This window comes from Tamandua tetradactyla, chromosome X (genome assembly GCF_023851605.1).
Source record: "Tamandua tetradactyla isolate mTamTet1 chromosome X, mTamTet1.pri, whole genome shotgun sequence".
Classification (NCBI taxonomy): domain Eukaryota; kingdom Metazoa; phylum Chordata; class Mammalia; order Pilosa; family Myrmecophagidae; genus Tamandua; species Tamandua tetradactyla.
This window is the reverse complement of record NC_135353.1, coordinates 68,630,513-68,654,866: the sequence shown is the minus strand read 5'-3', so window position 1 is coordinate 68,654,866 and position 24,354 is coordinate 68,630,513. Positions and strand designations below refer to the sequence as shown.

The window sequence follows — 24,354 nt, the reverse complement described above, 5'->3', positions numbered from 1 at the left end:
TTTCCTGTTTCCCCGCCCAGCCCCAGTCTCAGGGTGGGGGATCTTGAGGAGTCAGATGCGCAGCAGTTCAGGAGAGAAGAAACAACAACGACCCTCAGCTCACTAGCCAGATCCTCAGCTCACTAGCCAGATCGCTGGTTCGCTGCGGCCATGGCAATGAGGCAGACATCACTCACCTGCTTGGGCCACACGAGACCCGTGGTTGATTTGGCCTTCAGTGTATCACGCCTTATGGCTATTTCTTAATCAGTGCTTGCAAAGATGGCAAATCTATCCTATGCCAGGGAAATACAGGAGACTGGATTGAAACATTTTTGGGTCATAAGGGTGCTGTTTGGGGTGCAACATTGAATAAGGATGCAACCAAAGCATCCTCAGCAGCTGCAGATTTCACAGCCAAAGTGTGGGATGCTGTCTCAGGAGATGAATTCATGACCCTGGCTCATAAACACATTGTCAAATCTGTGGATTTCATTCAGGATAGTAATTATTTGTTAACTGGGGGACAGGATAAACTGTTATGCATCTATGACTTGAATAAACCTGAATCAGAACCTAAAGAAATCAGCAGTCACACCTCTGGTATTAAAAAGGCTCTGTGGTATAGTGATGATAAACAGATTCTATCAGCTGATGATAAAGCTGTCCGCCTTTGGGATCAGGCTACTATGACAGAAGTGAAATCTCTAAATTTTAATATGTCTGTTAGTAGTATGGAATATATTCCTGAGGGAGAGATTTTGGTAATAACTTATGGACGGTCTATTGCTTTTCACAGTGCAGTAAGTTTGGAACCAATTAAATCCTTTGAAGCTCCTGCAACCATCAATTCTGCATCTCTTCATCCTGAGAAAGAATTTCTTGTTGCAGGTGGTAAAGGTTTTAAACTTTATAAGTATGATTATAATAGCGGAGAAGAATTAGAATCCTACAAAGGGTATTTTGGTCCTATTCACTGTGTGAGATTTAGTCGTGATGGAGAACTGTATGCCAGTGGTTCTGAAGATGGAACATTGAGATTATGGCAAACTGTGGTAGGAAAAACATATGGCCTTTGGAAATGTGTGCTTCCTGAAGAAGATAGTGGTGAACTGGCAAAGCTGAAGATCAGTTTTCCAGAGACAACAGAAGAGGAGCTAGAAGAAATTGCTTCAGAGAATTCAGATTCCATCTATAGTTCAAATCCTGAAATTAAGGCCTGAGCATCAGGCATAGGCCACAGATAGTATAAACTTACAGACTAAAACAAGCAAGCAGAGAAATACATTAGCCGTCCAGAGTTACTCTCTGCTCAAGGCAAACATGGGCAGTAAATAATGGGGAATATCAATTAGCTCCAGTGCGGGAACTAACTAATGTGGTGTTACCTGTAAGTGAAAACTCTTTAAGAGTATCAGAAGAACGCAGGTGGAGTAATACTCTTATAGTAACGACCAGCCTACTGTCTTTTTGAATGACTATGTGCAAGCCAACATCCAAGTTCTCTTATTAGATTTCTTGTAGCTGCTTCTGTTATTATGGAGAAAAATATATAATGGCCTATTTTTCTGACTTTTCCCTTAGAGCAGAAAGCCTTTTTGCTTTAGTTGTAAAGAAGAGGGAATACATGATAAAGCAATTGGTTTGATTTCTCTTTCATTATATACTGCTTCTGAATAGCTAATTGTTTTAGTAATCTAAATAAAATGCCTCTAAAACAAAAACAAACAAACAAAAAAGATGCTTCCTGTGGTGATTTGAAGCTGTATGTACCCCAGAAAAACATGTTCTTAAATCCAATCCAGGCCACAGTAGCTCAGCAGGTAGAGTTCCTGCCTGCCATGCCAGAGATCTGGTTTTGTTTCCTGGTGCCTGCCCATGCCAAAAAATAAATCCAATCCATTCTTGTGGATGGAAACCCAATGTAAGTAGGATGTTTGGATGAAATGACTTCAGTTAAGTCATGGCCAAGGATGGGTCTTAATCTTATTACTGGAGTCCTTATAAGTGTAATGAAATCAAGAGAGAGAGAGAGAGAGAGAGAAAATGCCATGAAAGCAAGAAGCTGAAATTAATGAAATCCAGAAGAGAAGGGAGAGACCAGCACATGCCACCATGTGCCTTGCCACGTGGTAGAGAAGCCAAAGATCGCCAGCAGTCAGTATTTGGGAAGAAAGCATTGCCTTGATGATGCCAGATTTTGACATTTTCCTGGTCTCAAACTATGAGTGAATACATTCCCATTATTTAAGACGACCCATTTCATGGTATTTGCTTTGAGCAGCCTAGGAAACTAAAACACTTCCCAACCTCACCATCTACCTCTATTGAGTACATGTTCCTGTGGAACACTCTCAGATGCACTAGAACCAGACAAAATGGGTGTGTTTGAACAAATCTTCTGTTTACATGGGAGACAGGGAAGACCTTTCTTCCATAATGTAAAAGTGCTACATAATCAATCCCAGAAGAGCCTGACCCTTTAACATGAATTTCAAAGGAGAAACCACAGAATGGACCTGGAGTCTGTCTTGAGCATAATATCACCTGTAATCTCTGATCCGCCCCCTATTTTACAGTCTAGCAAAATGAACTTAGGAGATTCCAGACTCCCTTGGCCAGTCTAGTCCAAATGGATAGCAGGTATGAACACCCCAGGATTGAGCCCCATATTTATCTGTTCAGTTAGGGCATCCCTCAGCCAATCCTTTGATCAGCTCATAAAAATATACTGATCAGGGGGCCAAGATGGAGGCTTAGTGAGGTGTAGGATTTAGTTCATCCTCCAGCGCACTTAGTAAATAGCCAAGAACAGTACAGAACAACTGCTGGAGCCACGTCAGTGAAGAGAAACACAGCGTACGCCAATCTGGACAAGCTGGACTGGCTGCAAGCCCACGCAGAACCGTGAGTTCCCCAAAACGCAGTGGCCAATGCCCCTCCCCCACAGGCTGTTTCCCAGGGGGGAAAGGAAAGAGACTTTACCAGCAGGAGGGTCTGAGCACAACCAATTAATGTAATACACCATATCAACAAATCAAAGCAGAAAAACCTCATGATCACTCGATTGATGCAGAAAAGGCATTTGACAAAACTCAACATCCTTTCTTGTTGAAAATACTTCAAAGGATAGGAATAGAAGGGAACTTCCTCAACATGATAAAGGGAATATATGAAAAACCCACAGCTAACATCATCCTCAATGAGGAAAAACTGAAAACTTTCCCCCTAAGATCAGGAACAAGACAAGGATGTCCGCTATCACCATTGTTATTCAACATTGTGTTGGAAGTTCTAGCCAGAGCAATTGGACAAGAAAAAGAAATACAAGGCATCAAAATTGGAAAGGAAGAAGTAAAACTCTCACTGTTTGCAGATGATATGATACTATATGTCAAAAAACCCAAAAAATCTACTGCAAAACTACTAGAGCTAATAAATGAGTACAGCAAAGTGACAGGTTACAAGATCAGCACTCAAAAATCTGTAGTCTTTCTATACACTAGTAATGAACAATCTGAGGGGGAAATCAAGAAAAAAAATCCATTTACAATTGCAACCAAAAGAATAAATACTTAGAAATAAATTTAACTAAAGATACAAAAGATCTATACAAATAAAACTATGAGAAATTGCTAAAAGAAATCACATAAGAGCTAAATAAATGGAAGGGCATACAGTATTCATGGACTGGAAGACTAAATACAGTTAAGATGTCAATTCTACCTAAACTGATTTACAGATTCAATGCAATACCAATTAAAATCCCAAAAACTTACTTATCAGAAATAGGAAAACCAATAACCAAATTTATCTGGAAGGGCAGGGTCCCCAAATAGCTAAAAGTATCCTGAGAAAGAAAAATAAAGTTGGAGGTCTCATGCTACCTGACTTTAAGGCATATTATGAAGCTACAGTTGTCAAAACAGCATGGTACTGGCATAGAGATAGATAATACAGACCAATGGAATCGAATAAAGTGTACAGATATAGACCCGCTCATTGATGGACAATTGATATTTGATAAGGCAGTCAAGCCAACTCACCTGGGACAGAACTGTCTCTTCAATAAATGGTGCCTAGAGAACTGGATATCCACATGCAAAAGAATGAAAGAGGATCCATAGCTCACACGCTATACAAAAATTAACTCAAAATGGATCAAAGACCTAAACAGTAGATCTAAGACAATAAAACTGTCAGAAGAAAATGTTGGGAAATATCTTATAAATCTTATAATAGGAGGCGGTCTCCTAGACCTTACACCCAAAGCAAGAGCATTGAAGAAAGAAAGAAAGAAATGGAAACTCCTCAAAATTAAATACTTTTGTGCATCAAAGAACTTCATCAAGAAAGTAGAAAGACAGCCTACACAATGGGAGACAATATTTGGAAACGATATATCAGATAAAGATCTAGTATCCAGAATATATAAAGAAATTGTTCAACTCAACAACAAAAAGACAGACAACTCAATTACAAAATGGACGAAAGACATGAACAGACACTTTTCAGAAGAGGAAATACAAATGACCAAAAGGCACATGAAGAGATGCTCAACTTCCCTGGCCATTAGAGAAATGCACATCAAAACCACAATGAGATATCATCTCACACCCACCAGAATGGCCATTATCAAAGAAACAGAAAATGACAAGTGCTGGAAAGGATATGGAGAAAGAGGCACACTTATCTACTGTTGGTGGGAATGTCAAATGGTACAACTGCTGTCAAAGGCAGTTTGGTGGTTCCTCAGGAAGCTAAGTATAGAATTGCCATATGACCCGGCAATACCATTACTAGGTATCTGCTCAGAGGACATGAGGGCAAGGACACAAATGGTCATTTGCACACCAATGTTTATAGCAGCATTATTTACAACTGCCAAGAGATGGAAACAGTCCAAATGTCCATCAACAGATGAGGGGCTAAACAAGCTGTGGTATATACATATGATGGACTATTATGCAGCTGTAAGACAGAATAAAGTTATGAAGCATGTAACAACATGGATGGACCTTAAGGACATTATGCTGAGTGAGATTAGCCAGAAACAAAAGGACAAATACTTATGGTCTCACCGATATGACCTGACATTAGTGAATGAACTTAGAGAATTTCAGTGGGTAACAGAGACCATCAGGATATAGAAAGAGGGTATCTACCTTCTTTGGGTAACTGGAGCTGAAGGGATACAGATTGCACAACAGGACTGAGGTAGTTAGATCCAGGTGTCAACTTGGCTAGGTGGAAGGTGCCTAGTTCTATTGCTGTGGACATGAGCCAATGGCACATGAACCTCATTTGTTGCTGATTACATCTGCAGTTGGCTAGGAGGCATGCCTGCTGCAATGAATGATGTTTGATTTAATTGGCTGGAAGCTTAAATGAGAGAGCTCAACAGTAGTACAGCCAAAGCAGCTCAGCATACCTCATCTCAGCACTTGCAGCTCAGCCCAAGCTTTTGGAAATGCAGAATGGAATCACCCCGGGGAAAGTTGTTGAAACCTAGAGGCCTGGAGAGAAGGCCAGCAGAGATCGCCTTGTGCCTTCCCATGTAAGAAAGAACCTCACTTGAAAGTTAGCTGCCTTTCCTCTGAAGAACTATATGTTAACTAAATAAATCCCCTTTTATTAAAGCCAATCCGTCTCTGGTGTATTGCATTCTGGCAGCTACTAAACTAGAAAAAGGACTGATTGAAAAAATTCAGAAATAGATCGCACAATACTACCTGATTGTATCACAATAATGTTAGAACACTGAATGAAGCTGAATGTGAGAATGAAAGAGGGAGGAGGCCTGAGGGCACAAATGAAATCAGAGGGAAAGACAGACAACAAAGACTGAGATGGTATAATCTAGGAATGCCTAGCGGGTATAATGATAGTGACTAAATGTACAAATTTTAAAAAGTTTTTGCATGAGGAAGAACAAAGGAATGTCAATACTGCAGGGTGTTGAAAATAGATGGTAATTAATATTTTTAAACTTTATGTGTGAGACTAAAGCAAAAAATGTTTATTTGGTACAAAATTTATATTTTGACTAGTGCATTTCCTAATATAACTTATGTGGACAGCTTAATTGAACACCATAGTACATGGAATCTTGAATAGGGCATAAGATTTTGCAGGTTTGTCCAGAGTGATGCCCCAATAAATCCCAGAGTGACTTGAACAGTGTATTAGTTAGGGTTCTCTAGAGAAACAGAATCAACAGGGAACACTTGCAAATATAAATTTTATGAAAGTGTCTCACGTGACCATAGGAATGCAGAGTCCAAAATCCACAGGGCAGGCTGCGAAGCCGATGACTCCAATGGATGGCCTGGATGAACTCCACAGGAGAGGCTCACCAGCCAAAGCAAGAATGGAACCTGTCTCCTGAGTCCTCCTTAAAAGGCTTCCCATGATTGGATTTAGCATCACTAATTGCAGAAGACACTCCCCTTTGGCTGATTACAAATGGAATCAGCTGTGGATGTAGCTGACGTGATCATGACCTAATCCTATGAAATGTCCTCATTGCAACAGACAGGCCAGCACTTGCCCAATCAGATGAACAGGTACCACAACTTGGCCAAGTTGACACCTGTCCCTAACCATGACAAACAGTGAATAAAAATGTATTTGCAAAGTCCCCTTGGAATGGTGAGAAAGGGGGAAAATTCAAATTTCCCAAGTGGAGAATTCATGATAGTCTCACAAGCAGTGGAAACAACCAAAGCAATAGGCTGAGCCCCTCATCTTGGAGTTTGTTCATATGGAAATTAACTCTGCAAAGGATAGGCTAAGCCTACTTAAAATCAGGCCTAACAGTCACCCTGAAGAGAACCTTATCTGTTGCTCAGATGTGGCCTCTCTCTCTCAGCCAACATGACATGCAAACTCACTGCCCTCCCCCTCTCTACATGGGACATGACTCCTAGGGTTGTGACCTTCCTGGCAATGTGGGACAGAAATCCTAGAATGAGCTGGGACTCAGCATCAAGGGATTGAGAAAAACTTCTCTACCAAAAGCGGGAAGAGAGAAATGAGACAAAATAAGTGTCAATAGCTGAGAGATTCCAAATGGAATCAAGATGTTATCCTGGAGGTTATTCTTGTGCATTAAATAGACATCACCATTTTAGCTAAGGTGTAATGGAGAGACTGGAGGGAACTATCTGAAAATGTAGAGCTGTGCTCCAGTAGCCATGTCTCTTGAAGAAGATTGTACAATGATAAAGCTTTAGCAACGAGACTGTCTGTGTGATCAGACCCTATGTCTGATGCTCCTTTTCTCTACCTTATCGACAGAAAAGTAAAACATATGGATTAAAAATAAATAAATAATAGGGGGAACAAATGTTAACATAAATTTAGTAGATTGAAATGCTAGTGATCAATGAAAGGGAGGGGTTAGGGGCATGGTATGTATGAGTTTTTTTCTGTTTTCTTTTTATTTCTTTTTCTGAATTGATGCAAATGTTCTAAGAAATTATCATGATGACGAACATATAAAAAAAAGTATTGATCATCTACTGATCATCCACTGCCAAATCACTATGGATAAATTACTGAGGAGCTAGAGATGAATAAGTCCTGGTCCCTGCCTTCAAATGGCTTGGGAACCTAGTGTGGGAGACAGGTCAATAATGATCTAAATTATATACTGTAAAACAAAGCAAATGGTGTGGGAATCAAGGTTGGAGCAGAAACACAAGAAAAATTCATTCCACAAGGAACACCTCAAAATTTCCAATGTGATCCTCGACAGATAAGTAGGCCCATGTTAGGTGGTGCAGTGAGGGCAGGCATTCTAGGCTGAGGAAGAATCCAGGCTAAGGCATGAGTGTTGTGTGGGGCTGTCAATCTGTTACTTCCTAGATTTATGACCTCAGCCAAGTCTCTACCTCTCCGGGCCTCAGTAACTTTATCTATAAAATGATTGTCATAAAGGTTACTTGAGACAAACTATATAAAATACTTAGCACAGTATCTGAAACATAAATTGCTCCATAAGCTATAGTAGTAGTTTCATTTAAAAATGAGATAATGGAAAGAAGGCTGAAATCGATCTAATGCACTGGGTCATCTGCAGACTGCATTTTACATTGCTTGTTTGGAAAACAGCAAAGAAGAGCAGTTCATGGGCTTTGGAGTTTGGCAGTCCTGGGTTGGAGTCCCAGGGCCTCAATTTACAGGTTGTGTGGCCTCATTCAAGTTACCTAAGATCTTTCTGTATCTTCAAAATGGGATAACAATGCCTGTCTCAACAGGGTTGCTGAGAAGCCTTATTTAAGAGATGGGAAGTTCCTGGCACAGAGGAGGCAGGCAGCCAAAATCAGCTATTATTGTTTCAACTGAAACCTTTAGCTCCTAACTTTCTGACTTTTAAGGTTAATTTCTTGGAATTGGAAAATGTGGCCTCAATAAAGCCATGGACTGGAAAATGCAACCACACTTGAGGCCAGAGATAAGGGATGCTCTGCATCTGATTGCAATCTAAGCAAATGCTCCTCCCAGCATTTCATGAAGAGGCTGTCTATTTGTTCTAATGACCTCATCCAGACACATTTACACAATCCAATTCCTTTCCCACTTTTTGGTCAGAGCTCTGAGATCTATTCTTTGTCCTATCTGATCCCGCCCCCACCTGATTTGGTGATAAAGCCAATTTAAATGCCTCTGAGAGGCCAGAGTCAGATATTATGCTACTGGGGATCAGAAGAAAGGGTTGGATGGAAGCTCGAGCCCGTGACTGGGTAAAGTGAACAACCTACATTCTCTCTACCTCCAACACACTCCTCATCCACACTCCATTGCCAATCACTTCACCTTTGCATTCACAAAAGAAGAGCCATAATTCTGAGACGGAAGGTGTTTTGTCTCCATATTTGAATTGTTTACGCCAAGGAATTCCAAGTATTGGGCTTGGAAATAAGAAGGTAGAGAGGAGGTAAAGTTTTTGGCAGACTGAAGATCAACTCAACAGCAGCTGAAGGGCATCATTCTCTGTTAACTTGTTTCCAAGCATCAGGAGTCAAGAACAAGAAACAACTCCTTTGCATATGGGCAGTCTAATTGTGCAGTTCCTGCCACGGCCACACCAAAACCCCCACAGGGGCCTCTAGCCACCCGCTACATAAGGGAAGGAAGGCCTGCTCTCCAAGAACCAGAAGTAAGGGAAAATAGAGCAGGTTTCCCAGCCACTGGCTTCACGGCCCATTCACTCTGGACAGCTCTGCATGTGGTTTCCATGGAGTTGCTCCTTCTCTGGGGCCAGTGATGCCAAATCTGACAAAGGAGAAGTCCCTTCAAGAGCTCCCAGAAGGGCAACCTAGCAACCTATCCTTGAACTAGGAAAAGGTAGAGCTATGTTAGTGGCTCAGAGTTGTGGTTCTGGGGTCTGGTCATATTATGTTTCACTTCTCACACTTCTTCAAGTATGAGTTGAAGCAGAAAGATGTTATCAAGACTGTAGAGGAGTTGTTTTTAACCACTTCTGGGCCACAGAGGCATTTGAAAATCTACATGGCTATGGACTCAGAAAATATATAGAGTCCAAAATCTTTACATACGATTTCAGGAAGATCATGGACCCCACGTAGCAACCTCTGCTCTGGAGCTGCATTTCATGATGGATATGCTATGGATAGGCCCATTTGCTTGTTAGCCTCAGCATGAGGTGGAGTTTAGAGAAATGGTTCAGAAACCTCTCTACACTGCAGAATCAACTTCAGCCCAGATTACAGATTCAAAATCACACTCCTCATACCTAATTCTGGTAAATCAGAATTCTCCAGAGGTCAGGCCCAGAACTCTACATTTCTAATGAGCTCTCCAGAATGATTCTGGTGCAGCTAGCCTTGCACCCATACTTTGGTGAGTACTGGCTAATGGCATGGGGTTTGAGGTCAGAGAGACTTGGCCCAAATTTTGGTTTCAACTTGTAACTTCAGGCAAGTCATTTCATCTCTCTCAGCAGTGTCTCCTTTAGGATCACAATCAGTTCAAATGTCATAAAGGTCTATAAAAATAATGCTACTTTTTTTTATAAACAGATAGCTTGTAGTGGTGCAACAAAGTGATATAAAAAAGGGAAAGAAAATTGCCTCCGTTTCCTCTTCTATACAATGAGTGTCATAGAAGTTGTCTTCCTCCTCCCTCACCCCTCTCTCAACCCTTTCTCCATCTCACAGAGGCTGTTACTGAGACAGATTGAGACCATATATGTAAAAAATGATTTCTAGGCAGCACACAGGGCAAAGAGTTTGCAACTGGAGAATAAACCTAGGTGCAAAACCGGATGCTGATACTTATTTGCTGTATGATGTAGGGCAAGAGGCAGAACCTCTTTGTGTCTCAGTTTCCTCATCTGTGAAAAGGAGGCAATAGTCTTTGCTCACCGATTCTACAGAGTCCCAAGTAGACCATCCTGCCCCTGCTGTGGCTACTCTTAAATAACCCTCAATCTAGCAGTAAAGAGGAGTGTTTACAAAGGGCAATCCTGAAGTCAGACATGTTGACTGGGGTGCGGGCTGTAAGGTTTGCACTCCTAACCATACTGCCTGAATGCTTAAGTCCCCTCTCCGTTAAATGGGTACACTGCTACCTCCTTCATAAGGTTGCTGAGAGGAACAAATGCGAAGTTCAGGTAAGCGCATTTGCACACAAAGAGCGCTCAGTAAATGCTACCGCCCCCCCAACCCCGCCTTCGCACAATACAAAGGTGATGAACTCTTATTGTTCACTTGATTTTTGTCCCACCTCGTGCTTAAGGCATGTGGTCTCAAAGCGCGTAGAGCCGAGGGAAGGGGAAAGAGAGAAAAGAAGCGTAGGGGAAAGGAGCAAACTCACGGGTACAATGTAAATCGGCCCGGTCTGTGCGTGGGAGCTGCACTTGACACCGCGCCGGCTCCCGCGCCAGTCTGCCGCAGCCCCCGCCAGACCTGCTCCCCCCTTTCCAGCATTAGCATCGCCGCCGGACGCGGCACCCGGAGCCCGCCCCCGAGCGGAGCTGATTGGCAGCCCAGCCCTGCTCGTCAGCTCTTCAGTCTCAATGGACAGAGGTCAAAAGCTGCCGCTGCTGCCTGGAGAACCCGGCGGGCGGGGTCTGCAGCGGCTGCCGAGGAAACCGCGCTGCCTCTACTCGGCTTCCCTAGCTGGGCGGCGGAGCAAAGCGGCTGGGTCTGGCAGCCCCAGGTCGCTTAGCAACCGAGGAGATGCTCCTGCTTTCCCCCTGCAGAGCCACGGAGACCGAAAGGCAGAATCTACAGCCGTTGACCACGGAGCATCCGCTGCCCACCAGCGAAGCACAGGTAAATTAGAGAGGGGGCGCGATGTCCCACCAGAACTGGGCGGCTCTCTGTTGGGGAGTGCATAACTGCGTGGCAGGGGAAGGAGCACTCCCGTCGCCCGGCTGCGCTGCGGGAGGTCAGGCTCGACTGGATGCTGCCGAAGGGGTAGGATTTGCCTGGATTAATGTGGGGGGTGGGGAGTGTTATTTTCCATTTTCGAGGGCGGGGGCGAAGGGCAGGAGGAATCGCAGGCTGTCTGCCGTGTCCCCCCCACCCCGTGCCTTTCCTCATCTCTTCCTGGGGAGGAGTATGTGCGTGTGCGTGTCTAACTCCTTTTCCCTTTTTCCACCGCAGGCAGTCAAAGCAGAAAATCCAAACTTGAATTCTGCTTGGCGGATTGCAGAGGTGGTAGGCCGACGGTTTCCGGGGAGGAGAGTATTAGAGGAGAGGGGGCAGCACTTTGCTTCGCAAGTTGGTGAGAATTTTTCTTCCGGGCGACAGCGAAGGCGGGGGAGGGGGAAGGAGGGGGGCGGGGCGGGGCGGGGTAAATTTTGAGGCTATTTCTCATCCTTCCCTTCCTGCCCTCCGCTACCACGCAGGCTTGACTCCTTGAGGACCGAGGTGGACAGAGGTCCACCACACCCCCAGGCGAGCCTCCTCACCGAGGGCACCGTTCCGGAGGCTGCAAGTGAAAGAAAGGCAGGCGCTGGTTCCTGAGCTTCTGTAAGAATTGGAGAAAACTTTGAGAAGGGGGTGTAGTTGAGGCCTTAAGGTTAATAAGATCTTATTCATTCTCATAAAATGCTGAGACTTAGACCACTGCGCTCTATCCTGAGGGCCCAATATTGGCTCCACACAGGATGACACCTAAAAGCCGAAGCAACAGTTGCCATCCCTTTTGGAGTACTGGCTGGAGGGGATGCTTGTGGCTCCAGGACGCTCCGCTGACACCTGGTAATTGCGTCTCCTGCTGTTTATTTTTAGGGCATTGGGCAGATATAAAATGTACTGCAGGGTATTCAGGAAGGCAGAGGATGCGGCTGCAGACAGTATCCCTGAAGCCTGCTACTTACTTTTTTTTTTTTTACAGTCCCTGTTGAGATAAAAGGAAGACAGAGCCAGGAACGTTGCTTTGGGGATACCTCCTGCAGTTTAGGCTTTTCTGAAAAGCCTGAGCATCTTGTATTCAGATAAGCAATCATTGTCAATCATGGCAAGCATCATTGCACGTGTGGGTAACAGCAGGCCAGGGAAAGCACTCTTGCTGCCTTAGGCCCATTCCATGCTGACATCCCTGGGGAGGAGTCTTGGTCCTTTAATGGCCAACCTGGCTGACAGAAATATGAAGTTGTTCTCAGGGACAGTAGTGCCAGCGCAGGGGGAAGAAACCTTTGAAAACTGGCTGACCCAAGTCTTTGGGGTCCTGCCAGATTGGAATCTGTCTGAGGAGGAAAAGCTCAAGCGCTTGATGAAAACCCTTAGGGACCCTGCCCAGGAGGTCATGCGATTGCTCTAGGCAGCCAATCCCAATCTAAGTGTGGCAGATTTCTTGTGGGCAATGAAGCTGGTATTTGGGGAGTCTGAAAGCAGTGTGACTGCCTGTGGTAGATTTTTTAACACTGCAGGTGCAAAGAGAGAAAGCCTCACTTTATGTGATCTGCTTAGAGGTGCAGCTCTAGAATGCTATTCAGGCAGGGATCGTATCTGAGAAAGATGAAAAACAGACTCACCTGCACCAGCTCCTTTTAGGGGCTGAACTGAATAGGAACCTGCACTTCAGGCCTAAAGATCTACTCAGGATGTATGCAAATGAGCAGGGGTGTCTTCCCAGTTTCCTGGAAGTCATCTGGATGATAAGGGAGGAAGAGGATTGAGATGACACTTTTATTAAACGGAAGTGGCCCCAAAAATATGAGTTAATAATCATGGAGAAAGCAGCCAGCCCTGTAGCATTTCAGGGCCCCTGGCCAACAGTCATTGGTAATGCTGACAGAAACGTGATAAAGATAGATGATACTCTCAATGACTTAGATGAGGATGTGATCCTGGTAGAGTCTCAGGAACCTCCACTTTCATCCTCAGGTTCGACTCCCTGCAGATATAGGGCCAGACCTCAGGATCATGGGCTGATCACTGATTCCCCCAACAGTTCCTGGATCCAGTCACCCTCCACCAGCAGTGGTTCTAGGTGTAACCACCTAGATAATCGTAGAGCCAGGAAGCGAAAATACACAATTCGCTGTTCATATTGTGGTGAGGAGGGGCACTCCAAAGACACCTGTGACAATAAGAGCAACAAGGCCCAGGTGTTTGAGAATCTGATCATCACCCTGACAAAGCTGACTCATGTAGAGAAGGAGAGGTCAAAAGAGGCCACTGGGGAACACAGTGACCCCTCTGAGCCACAGTGGGTGCTAGACCCCAGCCCTAAGTGAACCCTTAACTATATTCAGAGTTAAGGGTTCAGAGAAAACTGAAGAGGGGGCCTTCTGTTTGCATGAGTTAATCCACAAAGTGGCTTTCTTTTGGGGAGAACAGGTCTTGGATACCAGCCCAAGAGAGGGGATGGTGTGATCTCTGTTCCTGCTTCCTCCCACACTGTTCTTGATGTGTTTATTACTTTGATGACTTTATTTTCTTTGTGAAAAGAGTCTAACTCTTTGTTAAACATTCAAAAGATAAAAATATAAAAACTGAAGTAAAAATTACTTTGAACCTCTGTATAGCTATGGTCAACTCTTTGATAGTGTCCTTCTAGATATTTCCCTTCATCTTCTAGATATATGTATAGGTAAATGTGATCAAATATGTGTTGTTCTGTACTCTATTTTTTCACCAAATAATTTATGTCATGGACTTCTTTCTATGTAAATGAATATATATCAGCATCTATTTTAATGTCTCAGTGTGATATTACTTGTAGGAAGAAATAAAGGAGAAATAAAACTTGTAAAAAGGTACACTGGGAGTGGGCCATGCCATGAGGTGGAGTTTATATCAATTCCATTTTACAGATGAGGGAAAGGGCAAGTAATTATTTCTCAACAAGTTCCTTAAACAACTGACGTGTCTCCTAGGTCATAAAGCCAACTCTGTGTCCACTACTTAATAATACCCCAATGTTTTCTTCTCTGTCTGCTGTATCCAGAGGAGTCATGACTGGGAGTAAGGAGCAAAATAAAACCCTAAAATAAGGATTCCGGAGACTTCGTCCCAAAGGGCAGCCCTCTGTTTTCTGAGTGGATTCCTTAGATTACTGCTGCTGCTTTTTCTGGACAACACCTGGCTGCAATAAGGAATGTGTCCTTTAGGCTAACACTACCCTCTGTCCCCTTTCCAATTAAGAAGAGAGTTCAGCATCAGGAAACTCAGCATCCACCCGGCCCCCCACCAGTCTTGCCCTAGGTATATGCTTGAGGGCACAAGCAATCCAAGCACTCCAAGCTCATCCCTCCCCTGCCCCCAAGAGACAGGAATAGCTGGAGAGGGATGAAAAAGCAATCTGGACATCAGGGTATGTGCAGGAACATGGGAATCAGAAAGCTAGATCCCATTCACCATTTTAGCAGAACTGAAGGCATTAATAGAGGAAAGAGAGGAGAAAAGTACCTTCCCCACCTGCTCCTGCCTCATCTTTTGGCCTCAGATTGGAAAGTGATAAAAGAGGACAGGTGTGAGCTCAGTCTCTTGGGGTCCCATGTTTCCTGTAGGTACATGAGTAGTGGGTGGTAATGTCATTTAAGGCAGGTAGCAGAGAATGAAATGAATGTGCAGATCTGAAGACCCAAGGGAATTTATCATGAAGGAAACGGGCTCCACTGGGCTGAGACAGGGTGTACAGTGGTAGGAGAGAATGTGTCAGGTGAGAGGAAGCACAGAGCTGTATGAATAGCTCAGAGGGGGATGAGGGCATGATGAGCAGGGAACTTACCTTGAGACTGACAAGGACAGGCAGCCTGGTAGGAATCACAGACCCCAGGGTTTCACACAGAACCCTGCACTGTGTTGTCTCGGGAATGGCACAGGTTGAGGGTCACAGGGAGGGTTGCTGGTTCTAACTATGCTAGAGGCTTATACTTCACTCAGGGACAAACAGGATGCAGGATGATGTCCCTAGGGAAGGGTAGAGGCCAGGTGCTCCAAGAATGCCACTGCAGCCTTGCCTGGACTGCCATGCCCACAACCTGGCCTGATGTGCTTCTCCTTCCAGAAACACCCCCATCAGATCCTCCCTGGCTTCTTGCTCCTACTTCATCCATGATCCCACAATCTGACTTTATAATCACCACCTTCCTCTGGAGCCAACCTCACCTCTTGGTGGGGGGGGAGGGGGCAGAGGCTCAGCCTTCTTTGCTTGGCTCATCAACACAACCTCCACCACCCTCCACCATTTGATATTTCCTTACTAAAGGAAAAGTGAGGTCTACATATGTGAGGTGATTGGGCAAACATCAGCAAGTGGCTTGTGTGCCGCACAGAGGATGGAGTCTTTAAGGATCACTTAGTTGACAGAAGAACCCTTTCTACCTTTTTTCCCCCCACTTTCCCTCTGTGCTGCAGCTCTCCCTCCTGCTTCCTGGCAACCACCCTGCCCCCTCGGAGTTGCATCATCACAGTTGGTTCAAGTATCTTGTTTCCTGTCTGTGCTTTAAGTGCACACAGTACTAATTCTCACATATGCAAGAGGAGGCAGCAGCAGAAGGATGTGGGGAAGTGAGGAATTGTTCAATTGGTGATGCTGGGGTAGGGTGGGGTGGGGTGGGGTGCTTAGTTATCTGATTGGAAAAAAAGATCAGTTTACTTTTGCCTCTGACACGAAATATGAATTCCAGATTAATTTGAGAAGTAAATGTGGATTTTATGCAAGTGTGTACTAATTCTTCTTAAGAATACAATTTGTTATTATGGAAAGAATAAAAGAATCAAATGTTCAAAAGCAACTCATTAAAAAGCACAACATCAATATTAAGTCTCTGCATTGAGGAGGACTTTCTGTGGTAGAAAGTGATGAAAATAGTGTGATCAGATGCTTCAGGGCTCCATCACCACACAGAAGGTTTGAACAACCAACAAGAACTGGCAGAAACATCTTTCTCAAAGCCACAGAAAATGTTAAAGCACTGCAGTAACAGGGTGAGTAACAAAGCAAGAAAAAGGCCATTTAAAAGCAGTAGTATCTCATGGCACCCTGGCTAGCCCTTCCCCAACTCCTTCGCGGCATGGAGCCAGCCTGCACTCTCTGGTCCTGGAGGAGACCTGTGCGCATTTACTGGGAGCATGTGTATCTGGCCCAGTCTGTCGGGTGGTGGCCTGAGAAACTTGCTGTCCCAGAACTTGCCCTGCTTGTAGAAGGTGGCTCACTGAGTGCTCCAACAGAACACAGTGGGAGAGCAGTGTGGCTGCCTGGGGCAAGAGGTTGTTGTCTGTAGAATAAACAGTGAGGAAACTGTATCCTAGGAAAGAGGATATTTGTATTCTGTAAACATGGGAATTCCTAGGGCAACATGGGCATGCCCAAGACAAGAGGCATGTACAGAAAGGATCTGGGCAGCCTCTGTACTTTGTTCTGGAGCTGTTCTCTAAATTCATTGTATGGATAAACCCTGAAAGACGGCACTTTCACAGGTCAATCTGCAAAGACTTGGTAAGGTGTTTTCTTCTCCTTTCTATTTTTTTTGTTTGTTTTTGTTAGCTTCTGGCATTCAAGTAAAGCTCTGTCATAACCCCAGCTAGCTACAAGCTTAAGGAAAAAATGACTCAGAATCTAAATTCTAGCAATAACACATTAAAATTTCAAAATGTCCAGGTTTTGACAAAAGATTTACAAAATATACAAGGAGACAAGAAGTGATGGCCCAGGCAAAGGAGAAGATTAAAGCATGAAGCACCATCAATGAGAAGGTCTGGACCAGAGAACGACCATTTTTTTAAAAAAAAAAAAGATCCTAAATATACTTAAAGAACTAAAGGAAAACATGGAAAAAGAGCTAGAGGAGATCAGAAAAATGATAATTGAACACAAAGAGAATATCAAATTACAGAAATTATGTAAAGGAACCAAACAGAGATGAAGACCCTAGGAACAGAAATTAAAACTTCTCTATATGGGTTCAACAGAAAATTGGAGCTGGGAGAAGTAAGAATCAGTGAACCTGAAGATAAGGCAGTTGAAATAATCCAGTCTGAGGAGAAGGAAGAAGAAAGAATGAAGAACAGTGAACAGAGCCTGAGGAACCTGTGGAACACCATCAAGGGTACCAATATACACATTGCAGGAGTCCCAGGAGAAGAAAGAGATAAAGAGGCAGAGAGAATATTCAAAGAAATAATGTCTGAAAACTTTCCAAATTAAAAAAAAGACATGGATATACACATCCAAGACACTCAGCAAACTCCAAACAGGGTAAAGCCCAACAGAACCATGCCATGTCATATTATAATCAAACTGTCCAATGCCAAAGATAAAGAGAAAATTCTGAAAGTCACAAGAGAGGAACAGCATGTCACATTCAAGCGAGCCTCAATAAGATTAAGAGCAGATTTATTATTGGACACCATGAAGGCAAGAAAGCAAGTGAGAAGACATATTTAAAGTGCTGAAAAGCAAAAAATTGCCAACGAAATATTCTATACCTGACAAAACTATTTTTCAAAAATGAGGAAGAGACATTCCCAGATACTCAAAAGCTGAGGGGGGTTCTTCACCACTTGACTGATCCTACAAGAGATGCTAAAGGGAGCTTTACTAGTTGAAATAAAAGGATGCTAGACAATAGATCAAAACTGCATGAATAAATAAAAATTTCTGATTAAGGTTAACAACAGGGATAAATATAAATGCCAGTGCAAAGTTTTGGTTTGTAACTCCCTTTTTGTTTACCTCCTGTAGAATCTAAAAGGCATATGCAAAAAATGTAATGAGAAATCAGTGGGCTTTTGGACTCTGCTCTAGTTTGCTAGCTGCCAGAATGCAATATACCAGAAACTGAATGACTTTTAAAAAGGGGAATTTAAAAGGTTGCTAGTATACAATTCTAAGGCTGAGAAAATGTCCCAGTTAAAGCAAGTCTATAGAAATGTCCAATCTAAGGCATCCAGGGAAAGATACCTTGATTCAAGAAGGCCGATGACGTTCAGGGTTTCTCTCTCAAGTGAGAAGGCACACGGCAAACATAGTCAGAATTTCTCTCTCATCTGGAAAGGCACATGGTGAACACAGTCAGGGTTCCTCTCTCATCTGGAAGGGCACACGGCAAACACGGCATCATCTGCTAGCTTCTCCTCCTGGCTTCCTGTTTCATGAAGCTCCCCGGGAGGCATTTTTCTTCTTTATCTCCAAAGATCGCTGGCTGGTGGACTCTGCTTCTCGTGACTATATCGTTCTGCTCTGCTCTCTCTGAATCTCTTTCATTCTCCAAAATGTTTCCTCTTTTATAGGACTCCAGAAACTTATCAAGACCCACTCAAATGGGTGGAGACATGTTGTCACCTAATCCAGTTTAACAACTACTCTTTATTAAATCACATCTCCAGGGAGATGATCTGATTACAGTTTCAAACATACAGTATTGAATAGGGATTATTCTGCCTTTATGAAATGGGATTTAGATTAAAAACATGGCTTTTCAAGGGTACATACATTCTTTCAAACCAGCACAGACTCATACTGTATAAACAGGTAATTTGTGACAAGAACTATATAAAGGTGAAGGATCAGAGGATTATATGGATATAGTTTGTGTATACTATTGAAGTTAAATTGGTATAAAAGCAAATGAGATTGTTACAGAATTAAGATGTTCAATATAAGCCCCATGATAACTACAAAGACAATATCAGAGAACATGCAAGCTCAGAGACCGAAATTAGAGTACATGTCACCAGGAGTAGGGGAGGCTGGGGAATTGGGGAGTTAATGCAAAATGGGCATAGGGTTTCTGTTCAGGAAGATGGGAAAGTTTTAGCAATGGAAAGTGGTGAAGGTATTGTAACAGTGAATATAATTAATCTCACTGAATGGTATGCTTGGGAGTGGTGGAGATGGGAAAGTTTATGTTGTATATATGCTCCCACAATAAATAAAAAAGAGGAAGAAGAAAGAGCAACTACAGGGACAATGGCAATTAGAGGCAATACATGAACTTGGATGGGATCTAACAAGGGAGAAGAGAAGGTTCAAAAGGGCATTAATGGGACATATGAAAACACTGGAATAAAGGCTGTAAGCTTTATTATCAATGTTAATTTTTTTGAGCTTGATAACTGCACATAAGGTGGATACATAGGTGAATAACCTTGTTCTTAGGAAACATACATGGAAATATTAAGGGTTCGAGGAGCATGATGCATACAATCTAAACTCAAGTGTTCAGAAAATGGATTGATGGAAATTTAGAAGATAGACAGATGGATTAATACATTGATGGACAGGTAGAATGATATGGCAAATGTGCCAAAATGTTAAAATTGCTGGAACTGGGTATCTGGGGGATAGAGGTATGTTGTTGTTCTCTGTGTGGAGATTGTATTATTTTTGTAGCTGTCCTATAAGTTTGAAAGTGTTTCACAATAAAAAGTTAAAAATTTTAAAATGTGATGAAAATATTATAAAGGAAATGACTGCTAATTCATAAGACCCTATTAACAAATAAAAAAAAATCAACAAGCTGGGAAACACTTGCAATAAATAATACAGGAAGGGGGAGGTGGCAACAAATAAAAGAAACAATAATAACACCAAATTTTTATTGTGTTTAAATAGCTAAAATGTATGAAGGTCTTTACAAAAGGCCAGGTATGTTCTAAGAGTTTTAATTGCTTTTTATTAGAGAAGTTGTGGATACAGAGAACAATCACGCATAAAGGCAAAGTATAAAGGCTTCCCATATCCCATCCTATTAGCACCTTGCATTGGGGTGGTATTTGTTACAACTGATGAAAGCAACTTTTTAAATAAATTGTACTTGTACAATTTATAAAATTTATATGTATATAACTATAAAATATTTAGTTATATGTATAATGTAAATGTAAATATAAATTATAATATAAATTTATATAAATATAAAATAATATATATAAATTGTACTTCTACAATATATAAAATTTATATATATAAATTGTTTTTATTAATTGTTCATGGTTTAATTTAACGTTCACTATTTATGTAGTACATTGTTCCATGGATTATTTTTAAATTTTTTATTCTAGAACCATATATAGAACCTAACATTCCCCAAACCCCCACTTTTTTTTTTTTTTTTTTTTTTTTCCTGAATGGGCAGACACGGGGAATCGAACCCTGGTCTCCGGCATACATTTCCCCTTTTAACCACAGTCATACCCGACATGGTTTTTATTTCATTTCATCCTCACAAATAAACCCTGAGGTAGATCCTAATATTGTTTCCACATTCTAAACATTCTTTTTGTAAAACAAAAAAAAACAACAGCGCCCAAAACGTAAACATACACCTTAACAAGTTATTGTAAAGTAAACGGCCACGAAGATCGAGCAAAGAGAACGTCACCGGAACTCCAGAAATCCCAGTGCATCCCTGCCCAATCAAAACGTCTTTCCTCTCCCAGAAAGGAAACCATTCTTATGACCGTTATGCTATTACTTCCTCGATTTTCTTTATAGACCTACCACTCGAATAAAATGCCCAAACATTATAAATTTTTTTGAACTTTATTTAAATAGGACTAAAATGTTAGCATCCTTCTGCATCTGGCTCATTTCCCACCCAATTATGTTTTGAGATTCAATCTTGTTGCATGTAGGTGTAATTAATCATTTTCAGTGTTGTGTTATTGCATTCCACTCCATGAATTCACAAGAAATTATTTCTCCATTCTATTGTTGATGGAAACTTGGATTGTTTCCAGTTTTGAGTCAATTACAAAAAGTGTTGCTGTGTAATGTCTTTTATGTTTCCTGGTGCACATGTGCACATATTTCTATAGGGTATACATCTAGAAATGGGCTTGCTGGCTCATACATTATGTGTGTTTCTTCAACTTTACTAGATACTACCAAACTGTATACCAAAATTGTACCAATTCCAATTCTACCATTGGTGGGTTTGAGAATTCCTGTTGCTCTGCATCCTCACACACAATTGGCAATGACAATAAAGCATAATTTTTGCTGAGGTTTTGGACATATTCTTAAATTTATTTGAAGGTACTTGATTTTGTATGTTATTGTAAATGTTGTGTCTGGTTAAATTTAATTTTCAACATGCTTGCTGAAAATTAAGCACTTTGCTTTTGCTTATTTTTTAATAATTCTAAAATTTTATCTGTAGTTTCTTTAGAATTTTCTTACAGAAGCATGTCTTCTGCAAATAATGACAGTTTTATTTCTTTTACAATCCATATACATTTTTTTCTTGCCTTACTGCACAGGTTAGGACCTAGAGTACAATATTGAATAGAAGCAGGGAGAGGGACATTCTTGTCTTATGCCTGAATGCCAGAAAACCACTTTCAACAATTAAACATTAAGAATGATACTTGCACTGATTGTAAAAATTCAGAAATGGATAGCACAATACTACTGTAATACAATAATGTTAGAACATTGTATCAAGCTGAATGTGAGAATGATAGTGGGAGGAGGGCTAGGGGAACGAATGAAATCAGAAGGAAAGATAGACGATAAAGACTGAGATACAGTCTAGGAATGCCCAGAGTGTATAATGATAGTGACTAAATGTACAAATTTAAAAATGTTTTTGCATGAGGAAGAACAAAGGAATGTCATTACTGCAGGGTGTTGAAAATAGATGAAAATAAACTTTAACTTATGTGTGAGACAAAAGTAAAAAATGTTTATTTGGTACAAAATTTATATTATGACTAGTGCATTTCCTAATATAGCTTATGTGGACAGCTTAATTGAGCACTGTAGTACAGGGAACCTGGTGTTGGGCATGAGATTTTGTTGGTTTGTCCAGAGTGATGCCCTGATAAATCCCAGAGTGATTCTGAACAGTGAATAAAAAAGTATTTGCAAAGTCCCCTTGGGGGAATGCTGAGAAAGGGGGAAATTCAACGTCCCCAAGTGAAGAATTCTTGATATTCCCACAGGCACTGGGGACAACCAAAGCAATAGGCTGAGCCCCTAATCTTGGGGTTTGTTGATATGAAACTTGACCCCGCAAAGGATAGGCTAAGCCTACTTAAAATTAGGCCTAAGAGTCACCCCAAGAGAACTTCTTCTGTTGCTTAGATGTGGCCTCTCTCTCTCTCAGCCAACATGACAAGCAAACTCACTGCCCTCCCCCTCTCTATGTGGGACATGACTCCCAGGGGTGTGGACCTTCCTGGCAACGTAGGACAGAAATCCTAGAATGAGCTGGGACTCAGCATCAAGGGATTGAGAAAAACTTCTCTACCAAAAGGGGGAAGAGTGAAATCAGACAAAATAAAGTGTCAATAGCTGAGAGATTCCAGAGTCGAGAGGTTATCCTGGAGGTTATTCTTGGGCATTAAATAGGTATCACCTTTTTAGTTAAGGTGTAATGGAGAGGCTGAAGGGAACTGCCTGAAAATGTAGAGCTGTGTTCCAGTAGCCATATTTCTTGAAGATGATTGTACAATGATATAGCATTCGCAATGTGACTGTCGGATTGTGAAAACCTTGTGTCTGATGCTCCTTTTATCTACCTTATCGACAGAAAAGTAAAACATATGGATTAAAAATAAATAAATAATAGGGGGAACAAATGTTAACATAAATTTAGTAGATTGAAATGTTAGTGATCAATGAAAGGGAGGGGTTAGGGGTATGGTATGTATGAATTTTTTCTGTTTTCTTTTTCTGAGTTGATGCAAATATTCTAAGAAATAATCATGATAATGAATATACAACTATGTAACAATATTGTGAGTTATTGATTATGTATCAAGAATGGAATGATCATATGGTAAGAATGTGTTTGTACGTGGTTATGTTTAATAAATAAATAAAGAAAGAAAGAATGATACTTGCTACAGATTTTCGGTAGATACCATTTATAAGATTAAAGATGTCTCTTTGCATTCCTAATTTACTAAAAATTGTTTTTTTTAACCATGAATGGATGTTGAGTTTTATCAAATACTTTTTCTGCATCTATTAAGATGATCATATACCCTTTCTCCTTTTATATGTCATTATGGTAAATGACACTGTTTGGTTTTCTAAACACAAACCAACTAGATTCCTGGAATAAAACCACAATGATGCTGATTTACTATAATTCTTATACATTGCTAGATTCAATTTGATTTTTTTTAGTATTTTTGCATATGTCTGTGAGAGACTTGCCTGTAATTTTCCGTGCTTGTAATTGTTCTAGTTTGCTAGCTGCTGGAATGCAAAATACCAGAAGTGGAATGGCTTTTAGAAAGATGAATTTAATAAATTGATAGTTTACAGTTCTAAGGCCGAGAAAATGTCCCAGTTAAAACAAGTCTATAGAAATGTCCAATCTAAGGCACCCAGGGAAAGATACCTTGGTTCAAGAAGGCCGATGAAGTTCAGGGTTTCTCTCTCAAGTGAGAAGGCAAACACAGTCAGTTTCTCTTTTGGCTGGAAGGGTACATGGCAAGCAAGGCATCAACTGCTAGCTTTCTCTCCTGGCTTCCTGTTTCATGAAGCTCCCCAGGAGGTGTTTTCTTTCTTTATCTCCAAGGCTTGCTAGCTAGTGAACTCTCTGCTTCTCATGGCTATGTCATTATTCTCTGGCTCTCTCTGAAACTCTTCATTCTCCAAAAGCTTTCCTTTTTTATAGGACTCCAGAAACTTATCAAGACCCACCTAAGCACAAATGAAATCAGTAAGAAAGATAGACAATAAAGATTGAGATGGTATAATCTAGGAATGCCTAGAGTGTATAATGATAGTGACTAAATGTACAAATTTAAAAAATGTTTTTGCATGAGGAAGAACACAGGAATGTCATTACTGCAGGGTGCTGAAAATAGATGGTAATTAATGTTGAAAATTTTAATTTATGTGTGAGACTAAAGCAAAAAATGTTTATTTGGTACAAAATTTATATTTTGACTAGTGCATTTCCTAATATAACTTATGTAGACAGCA

The 24,354-nt window shown here is 41.5% G+C and overlaps 2 protein-coding genes and 1 pseudogene across 4 annotated transcripts in view; 2 read left to right on the top strand and 1 right to left on the bottom strand.

The window, feature by feature from the left end:
• The window catches only part of SLC25A53 (solute carrier family 25 member 53), a 60,135-nt gene that overhangs the window by 5,791 nt on the left and 29,990 nt on the right, over positions 1–24,354 (bottom strand). Inside the window, exon 1 of one of the 3 annotated variants that reach the window (XM_077146884.1) lies at positions 10,822–10,913. The exons of the other annotated variants lie outside the window; for them this stretch is intronic. The gene's annotated coding sequence lies outside the window, so the exon portion shown is untranslated. Of the gene's footprint in view, positions 1–10,821; positions 10,914–24,354 lie in introns of those variants that run through there. 3 annotated transcript variants of the gene reach the window in all.
• LOC143671421 (serine-threonine kinase receptor-associated protein pseudogene) lies at positions 151–1,253 on the top strand (annotated as a pseudogene).
• Positions 11,061–14,154, top strand: ZCCHC18 (zinc finger CCHC-type containing 18). Its single transcript, XM_077145070.1, is given in 4 exon segments — positions 11,061–11,282; positions 11,616–11,736; positions 11,861–12,881; positions 12,883–14,154. Coding segments are annotated over 2 exon segments (1,224 nt in total). The 5' UTR covers positions 11,061–11,282; positions 11,616–11,736; positions 11,861–12,471; the 3' UTR covers positions 13,697–14,154.